This window comes from Priapulus caudatus, unplaced genomic scaffold (assembly GCF_000485595.1).
Source record: "Priapulus caudatus unplaced genomic scaffold, Priapulus_caudatus-5.0.1 Scaffold1669, whole genome shotgun sequence".
Lineage (NCBI taxonomy): Eukaryota > Metazoa > Priapulida > Priapulimorpha > Priapulimorphida > Priapulidae > Priapulus > Priapulus caudatus.
In genome coordinates, this window is record NW_014578730.1 from 50,850 (window position 1) to 59,561 (window position 8,712).

Below are 8,712 nucleotides of genomic sequence, written 5' to 3' on the forward strand. Positions count from 1 at the left end.
GCGTATTCGCGTTGGGGCGCGGCTTCGCCGCGAGCTGTGCGCTGCGTGCAAAAACCGGGGCCGCAAGTCCGTCCAGATCCAGACCAACGTAGTTACCCGGCCTATTCTAATGGCATCTTGTTCTTTTTCTAGATTATTAGGGGGATAGTTTCAAGTCGAAACTGTCTTCTGGAGAGTCCGACGGGAAGTGGCAAGAGTCTCGCCTTGCTCTGTTCCACTCTCGCATGGCAGGCTGAAGAACAAGGTGAGTGTACACTAGTGATGTCACGATAATCGATTATACTCGATCATTGGTTGAACAGTGACTCGAAGTCTCGAACCAAGCGCTTGGTTATCAAAATCCATAATCGATTTCATCAAAAAAAAAGAAAAATTTTTTAACATTTTTTTTAAAAATTTGAACAAGAAAACTTGGAAAAGTGATGAGAATCAGTACATTTATTATACACACAGTAGTAAACAGTGCAAAACAAACAGTAAACAAGGCTAAACAAGCACATACATGCACACACGTACATGCACACGACGTTACGCACACGCAGGCATTCAACACCCCGAGTAACCGATTGTAACCGATCATCGGTTACTTGGGTCCAACCGATGATCGATTACGAAATGACAACCGATTGACAACACTAGTGTACACGACACGTAGTTAGAATATACACCATCATGTTCATCTGCTATGCTTCCACATGGAGATTTCACTTGAAGGGAATAATATCCGAGTTTCCCCACGCCTTACGTCGTAACCGCTTTTGTGTCGGATAGACAAACAGAAACGTGAGATGGAGATCTCCTGCGGTGCCGAGATGGAGAGCTGCTGCGGTGCCGATAGCAAATCTGTCAACAACCAAACCGACTTCCGTGGAGCGCAAGGAACCACAGCGGACAATGGCGATGGAGGCGCCACCTGTGAATCAAAAATTAATGGCAGCCACGATGCAGCCAATCCCCCGAGCGTAAAGGATGAGAAGAAGGAGGATACCGTTATCGATCTTACATCTGACGGAGAAGGTCATATAGAGGGTTTTTTTGCCAAACTTTTCTGATTAAATATTAGGTAGCTCTGGAATAGTTTATGGAGTAATGAAAGAATGTGAGTGTGAGTGAAAAAAAAAACAATAGAATTTAGTGTGGGAGACATTAGAGTAGAAAATATAGACACAGAGCAATGGTGGCTGGCATTGGGACATCAAGAGACTTTTAACTGCGCATTGCTTTTATATATTAGATTTATGGATGATGCTTTTAAGCATTGTCGGATTTTGCTGAACTAAAATACTCGGCGTCAAAGTTCAAACTGTGTCTGTTGTTCTTCCAGGTGGAGAAGGTGAGGACGATGATTTCAAACCGTGTAGCAAAAGCCTACGCAGTTCATTAGCTGCAGACGTAAGTTTCAACACGTGTTATACGTTCAACACTCGTGTCATCTCAGTTACACACGCACGCACAGATGGGAAAGCAGGGAGGGAGGAGAGAAGAAGAGAGAGGGAAGGGAGGAGAGAAAAAGAGAGAGGGAAGGGAGGAGAGAAAAAGAGAGAGGGAAGGGAGGAGAGTGTGAGATGCGTGGAGATAGCTTCATTCCTAGCTGCACTTTTGTTTTGCGACGTTATATAGCAGAAGGCGAATGGTTCAGCGACGTCTCGCACGTGGACTGTAGAGAAGGCAGACACACAGGACGACTCACAAGCCTACGCGATCGACTATGAAATGAAGCTCAACGCCATGAAGGATCAGGAGACTCGCGCGTCGAACCCTAAGAGGTAAGATCCTGCCACGTCTCTCGTTGAATTCTTTCCCCTCTCTGTATTCATACCTCCCATCTATTCCTTTGCCATCTATTCCTCCCCTGAATTCTTCCCCTGAATTCCTCCCCTGAATTCTTCTCCTGCATTCCTCGTCCTGCTGCATTCTTCATCATATTCTCCCTCTCAACATTCCTGCCCCATAGTCCTCGTCCCGCCACATTCCTAGTTGTATTTTCCCCCGATGTATTCCACCTTTGTATTCCTCTCCCCATATTCTGCGATACCGGAAGAGATTTATACTTTTGTGTCGCTCAATCGTGTCAGTTCAATTTCCGAGTCATCTGCCGTAAGCTCGCATCGAAATCACGAGCGACAAACTCGTTCGCTCTGCGAGACCGCGATAATCCCTGGCGGAAAGACGAAAAACCCAGTATTTTTCCGTGACAGGACTCGCACGCGTGGCGACGCGCTGGATCCCGTACTCCCGAAAATCTTCTTCCCGCTCCGACTCTCTCTCTCTCTCACTCGCTTCCTCTCCTCTGCTCCGCAGGGTGGCAAAGATCTTCTTCGGTACGCGCACGCACAAGCAGGTGGCGCAGATCGTGCGGGAGCTCGGCCGGACGGCGTACGGACGCCGTGCTCGCATGTGCATTCTCGCGAGCCGCGAGTTTGCCTGCGTGCACCCGCGCGTCAGCAAGCAGCCGAACAAGAACGACGCCTGCTCAGACCTACGCGACCCTAAGACGGTGAGGGGCCGGGGGGAGGGGGGGAGGTCGAGGGCGGGGCGAGGGATTAATTGTCTGCGCTGCAACCCGCCGTCAGCAACCAGCCGAACAAGGGAACGACAGCCTGCTCAGACACCGACCCCTAAGAACAGGTGAGGGAGGGAGGGGGCGGAGGGAGGGAGGCGGGGGAGGGAAGGGGGAGGTGGGAGGGGAGGCGAGGGGAGATTTTGCACTGCGGTGCACGCCGTCACAGTCGCATCCCGCGGCGTCAGGCAGGCAAGCCAAACAAAGAACGACGCCTGCCTCAGACCTACGCGACCCTAAAAGACAGGTGAGGAGGGAGGGGGAGGGAGGGAGGCGGGGGAGGGGGAGGGAAGGAGGTGGGGGAGGGCGAGGGGAGTTGCCTTGCGTGCACCCGCGCTAGCGAAAGCAGGGCGACAAGAATGATGCCTGCTCAGACCTAGCGCGACCCAAAGACGGTGAGGCTACGGAGGGGGGAGGGGAGGACAGGAGGTGGGGGGAGGGAAGGAGGTGGGGGAGGCGAGGGAGTTTGCCTGCGTGCATCCAAGCCAGGAGGGCGGGAGCATGAGGAGGCTGGGGCAGTGGTTGTGGTAAGCTTCAGGAGGTTTTGGTGGGTGACGGTGGTTTTGGTTCCCACGGTTGTACTTCTGCTAGCGTTCTTGCGCGCGCAGTGTTATCGCTGTCGTGACTCGTGCTCGCTCTCTCGCCCAGGTCGGAAGTTGCGGCTACTTCCACAACGCGCACCGGCTGAAGACACAGTCACAGCTGCAGTGTCACACCGGCTTCGACGCGCAGTGGGATATCGAAGATCTGGTGAGGCTAGGCAAGAAGATCAAGGTAGGTGCCATGGAGTGTGAGAAAGGACGGGAGTCGGTCGCGCTTTGACATGTTTGACGGCCGCAGAAACTCGTAGGCGTTGTTGTAGTTTTGACTTGTTGTGACGCCGTAATCGTTGTTGTTGTTTGATTTGCCGAATCATTGTTATTGTTGTGGGTGTGACTTGTTGCTTTTTGTCGTATTGTTGTTATTTGACTCGTTATAATGATGCGGTTGGTGTTTAGACTTGTGACAATACTGTTAGTGTCGCTGTTGTGCTCGCGGAAGTTACAGGTAAAGCCAATATTACAGATAAATCGACCCAACGTTAAGCTATCAAAGTATCGCGGTAATTGTTTCCCGTGAACCAGCATCCTATTCCGCAACTTCCCCTGCTATGTGCGTTTTGCCGGGAGCGTTCCTTGTTACCCTCATTTCTGCATCCCAATCCCTTTCCAAGCGTGCGCATCGCGGTGGGGTAATCGTCTGCTGCTGTCTGCCAGGTGTGTGCATACTATGCGACGCGAGGGCTCAAGGACGAGGCCGACATCATCTTCTGTCCATACAACTACCTCATCGATCCCGTGATCAGGCAGAGCGTGAGTGAGGTTTCATCTTCGCTGCATAGCTGCCGGCATTTTAGTACTGAAGCATTTTGCAACGAGGGCTGTGGGTGTAAGAACACAAGTCTTCCAACGCTTGTCATGTCCGTAGTGATGTAGTGGCAAGATGGGAGCTCAAGTCCTACTTAGGAGGCAGGCCCATACATGTATCATTACAGAGATGCCAACCACTACGATTTATTCGTATTTTATACGAATTTCATTTGCATTTTGACCACTACGACCAGTTTGCATACAACTACGATTTTTATTACGATCGAAAAAAAATCATTTTGATGATATTTCAAGTGTTGTTTCAGTCTTACATTGATATAACATGATTGGAAATAACTACATGGATTTTAATTTTAGCAGCAAATATCAGTATGAACTTATTGTCACTTTGGGTTCCATAATGCAGGAAATTGCATCTCGGAATCAAAAATTTTCCGGGGGGCATGCCCCGAACCCCCCTAGCATACTCACGTCACTGCGTGACCCTCGGACTACAGATTTCAGACATCCTCAATACAGTTTGCTCAGAAAAGTGTTGGCATCTCTGTCATTATCATGCGTCGTAACCCATACCCTAACCTTAATTCTAACCCTACCCCCAACCCTAATCCTAATCCTAACACCAACCATAAATCGCTATCTACCTCAACACACCCTAACTTTATCATGCATGTACGGGGAATCCTTAACCTATGATTGACCATTCATAGTTGTGATTTCAATCATTCTGATGGAAATATTTTGTTAGTAATGATGACTATGATCAGGAGCGAGAGAATATTACACAAAAACCTAACTTCAGCAATCTACTATTAAATTAACAAGTTTGTTTTAATACACTCCTGATATAATAGTCACACTGGGAATTTTTTCATTAATTATAAATAATTATTATATTATATACTAGAGCACCGCGAGAGCACAAGACCTTCCACGCTCAAGAGGCAGCTGAATTCTCTCAATTGTGGATATTTTTTTTTATTCATTTAATGTATCTAAAAGGGAAAAAATAATTAATTAATTATTAATAATTAAATTGAAATACCGGATTAGTGCGAGCAGTGCAGGTGGGGAGGACTGTGGTTGGCCCTTAGCCTGTGTTTCGCAGTGTTTGCGTAAGACACTACAGGCCAGCCACAACAACGCCGGGCGATGGACCGTGGAAACGTGCATGTTCCCAAACCCACAAACACACAAACGCAACCACTAAACATTTAGCCGGTGAAGAACATAACCTCCGCGCAACCCCCACACGACCGCCACCACCTGCGGCGGAGCTCAATATATAATTCATAATATAACAATGATACTGGTTAATCCTTTTGATGATCAATAGACATGTACACAATAGGCACAATCACTAGCACACACAGGTCACAGATGGCAGATTAAGTCTCAGAGGACAAGATCGTGGTTCTCAGATGCAGGCTCACATCATAGAGGATCGGCGGCGGGAGGCTGGCGAGGCGCCAGCATCACGCAGGAAGCAGCTATACGGCGGCCAGGACCGAGCTGGAATATGTGCGGAAGCATGCGTGAACACACAGAGTTACACGCTACAGCGCCACACAACGTTGACTTACAGCACAACACCAATACATGCAGCACACTTATGTTCACTCTGCACAGCTTGCCACACACTCCACATCACATAGCATGTATCACGCAGACAAGACACTCAGCAACGTGCACACACTGCATAAAACAGCACGCCTCGCAAATAACAACAAATTTAACGAAAGACTCTAACACAAACCGAGTGCACACCGCAACCACCAGAACGTCCAGTGCCCGGCTCACGATCCACAGCCACCACCAGCCCACCCCACACACGTGTTCTACACATACACTACTCACACACCTAACACTCCATACCGACATACACGCACCGTATTTTGTCACGTCACAGCGCACGGACAGCCCCGGCTGCCCCCGGATCAACGCCCCGGAAGCCCCGCAGTCTTGCCTCCGCAGCAGATGCGTGGAGTTGAAGCCAGCTATACCACGCCCGCCCACCTCGCCGCGACGAATAAACCCCCGCCCCCCACTCCTTCCGCCTCTGCAGCGGATGCCTGGGGTGAAAGCCAGCTACTCACCCCCCCCCGCCCGACCCTATCCACACACGGGCCACGTTGGCTTCACAATCAGCTTCACACGTGGCGTGAACGCACGACTAGAGAGTGAACTTTGACGTTGAACGTGACGTTTTGTGCCGATCGTTCCTTTCCGGCCTTACATACTAATAAATATTAATACTTACGTATATTAGTAATGATACATTAACCTAAAGATTATAATAATATTATAATCATATAATTAATAAACTATAAAGTATAAATTTAATATATATAAAAGTATATATAATATATAGTTATATTAGAAAAAGTATATATAATATATAGTTATAATATAATAAAGTATATATCATATATAGTTATATATAACAAAATATGTATCAATAAATATATTATCAGGAGTAAAACAATCACCCCAACCACATCTTCTAAATTTGGTGACTCTTTCACTTCCTGATAATCTATCCGAATAATAATAAATCAGAATACCTGTACCGGGCGAAAATCGCGTACCCATACCGCGCAGCCGCCCGTGCTCCGGCAAAAACACCAATCCCTCCGCCGGCCCAGATAAAACCTCCCTCCGCTCCTGCCCTTGCAGGCGGATTTGCTGGGGTGAAGCCAGTTATCCCACAACCGCCCCCCCACCCCGCGCGGCGGACGAATAAACGCCACCCCCCGCGTCTTGCCTCTGCAGCGGATGCTGGGTGAAGCCAGCCAGCCACCGGGAGCCCTTGCCCGCCGTCTGTTCCGTCATTCGGCAGTGGATCGGCCGGTCAGTCGGACGACCTTGAGCAGACGGACTGGGCCGATTCGTCGCGCGTCTGGAAGGGCGTCGAGATGGTCCCCGCTCTCAGGTCATGGCCATACCGACGCCCGACGAGTACGCACACGTGATGGTGGAGAGCAGGTACGGACATGGCCGCGGCGACGACGTCAGTGGCGCCCATTGCTTTTGTGGGTTTTCAGCGGTCGCTCCCCCTCTAAAAAACCTGATTTGACAATCAAAAAATTTTTGCAAATTGATTTGGTGCTGCACCAGCTATACGGTCTGTAGACTGTTAACGCTTAGGCTAAGCGGCAAGCGCGCGGGGCAGAAGTTTATGAAATTGTATTGAATGAAATGGAGATTTTTCTGCTAGCCGTGGCGATCATCCACCCACCTGTATTGGCCAATCGGCGACAACTCGAGGTAATATTGTTAGCAGATGTTAGAAAGCGAGAGATTATATCGCGAGTTCTATATCACGAAAAAAAAACTTTCTGTTTGTCCGCATGCATCCTGCGAGTCTGTACGTGAGCACAAGTGTCAGATGCCTCGTGTAGCCAGCTGCTCTCTTGTTCGGTTCAGAGTGCATTTGGGGACGTGATGGAGAAGGTGGAGTCGGCGGAGGAGGCGGAGCAGGCTTCAGTGAAGCCCTCGGTGATCATGGTGATGCGCAGCCTCCTCACCGTACTGCAGTACATCTACAAGGACAATCTCAAGTACATGGATGACTACAGGTGGGTGCAGGTAACCTGACAATACAGATTGGCACAGGTAACCTGGTAATACAGGTGGGTGGATGATACAGGTGGGCAGGACAGGAGGGCAGATGATACAGGTGGGCAGGTACATGTAAGCACGCCTACATAAAATCTCCATTCATTCATACACATTCATAAACTCTGTCGCGCTTAGTTACGCGTTAACAGTCTACAGACCTATAACGTGCAGCACCAAAATCAATTTGCAAAATTTTGATTCGAATCAGGTTTTTTAAAGGGGAAGCGGCCGCCTGAAACCCACAAAGCAATGGCCGCCACGACGTCGTCGCCGCGGCCACTGTCCGTCTGCTCTCTCACCATCACGTGTGCGTACTCGTCGGGTCCGATGGCCATGACCTTGAGAGCGGCGACCATCTCGACGCCCGTCCAGACGCGCGACGAAGTCGCAAAGTCCGTCTGCTCAAGGTCGTCCGACTGTCGGCCGATCCACTGCGAGATGACGGAACAGACGCGAGCAAGCTCCCGGTGGCTGACTGGCTTCACCCCAGCATCCGCTGCAAAGGCAAGGATGCGAAAACGCACGCTCGCATACAATCAAATTTAACAAAGACTCTAATCAAGAGTGCACACCCACCCACACGTCCAGTGCCCCTCCCCCCTGCCCCCACCCTGCCGCCCCCGAATAAACCCCTCCCGCGTCCTTGCCTCTGCAGCGGATGCTGGGGTGAAGTCAGCTACCCACCCCCGCCCCCACCCCGCCGGCGACGAATACACCCCCCCCAAGGTTTTATGCGTGCGTGCATGTGTGAGTGTCTGTCTGCGTGTACATGTATGTATGTGGAAGTGTGTGCAAGCCTGCGCATGTGTGCGTGTCTGCACACATGTGTGTGTCAGTCTGTGTGGCCGCTTGTACGTGTAACTCTGTGTGTTCACGCATGCTTACCGACAGATTCCAGCTCGGTCCTGGCGCCGTCTAGCTGCTCCTGCGTGATGCTGGCGCTCGCAGCCTCCCGCGCCGCATCCTCTATGTTGTGAGCTTCATCGAGAACCACGATCTGTCCTCTAAGATTAATCTCCATCTGTGACCAGTATTGCCATTACATTCATGATCATCAAAGATTAACCAGTATCATTGTAATATTATGAATTATAATTACCTCCGCCAGGGGCTTGGCAGAGGTTATGTTTTCACCGGCGAATGTTTGAGTGTTGGTTTGTG

The 8,712-nt window shown here is 49.9% G+C and overlaps 2 protein-coding genes across 2 annotated transcripts in view; one reads left to right on the forward strand and one right to left on the reverse strand.

Moving 5' to 3' along the window:
- The window catches only part of LOC106817295 (Fanconi anemia group J protein-like), a 6,729-nt gene extending 1,380 nt beyond the window's left edge, over positions 1-5,349 (forward strand). The window contains exons 2-9 of the mRNA XM_014821957.1: positions 133-244; positions 772-1,017; positions 1,325-1,392; positions 1,621-1,766; positions 2,302-2,497; positions 3,209-3,334; positions 3,817-3,912; positions 5,311-5,349. Coding sequence (XP_014677443.1) covers positions 133-244; positions 772-1,017; positions 1,325-1,392; positions 1,621-1,766; positions 2,302-2,497; positions 3,209-3,334; positions 3,817-3,912; positions 5,311-5,322 — 1,002 coding nt within the window. The 3' untranslated portion in view covers positions 5,323-5,349. The remainder of the gene's footprint in view (positions 1-132; positions 245-771; positions 1,018-1,324; positions 1,393-1,620; positions 1,767-2,301; positions 2,498-3,208; positions 3,335-3,816; positions 3,913-5,310) is intronic.
- A 2,381-nt stretch (positions 5,350-7,730) lies between these two features.
- LOC106817296 (Fanconi anemia group J protein homolog) lies at positions 7,731-8,572 on the reverse strand (the record flags this gene model as incomplete). The annotated part of the gene is made up of 2 exons (XM_014821958.1): positions 7,731-8,047; positions 8,437-8,572. Coding segments are annotated over 2 exons (453 nt in total), but the record flags the coding sequence as incomplete, so codon positions are not given.
- Positions 8,573-8,712: the final 140 nt, after the last annotated feature.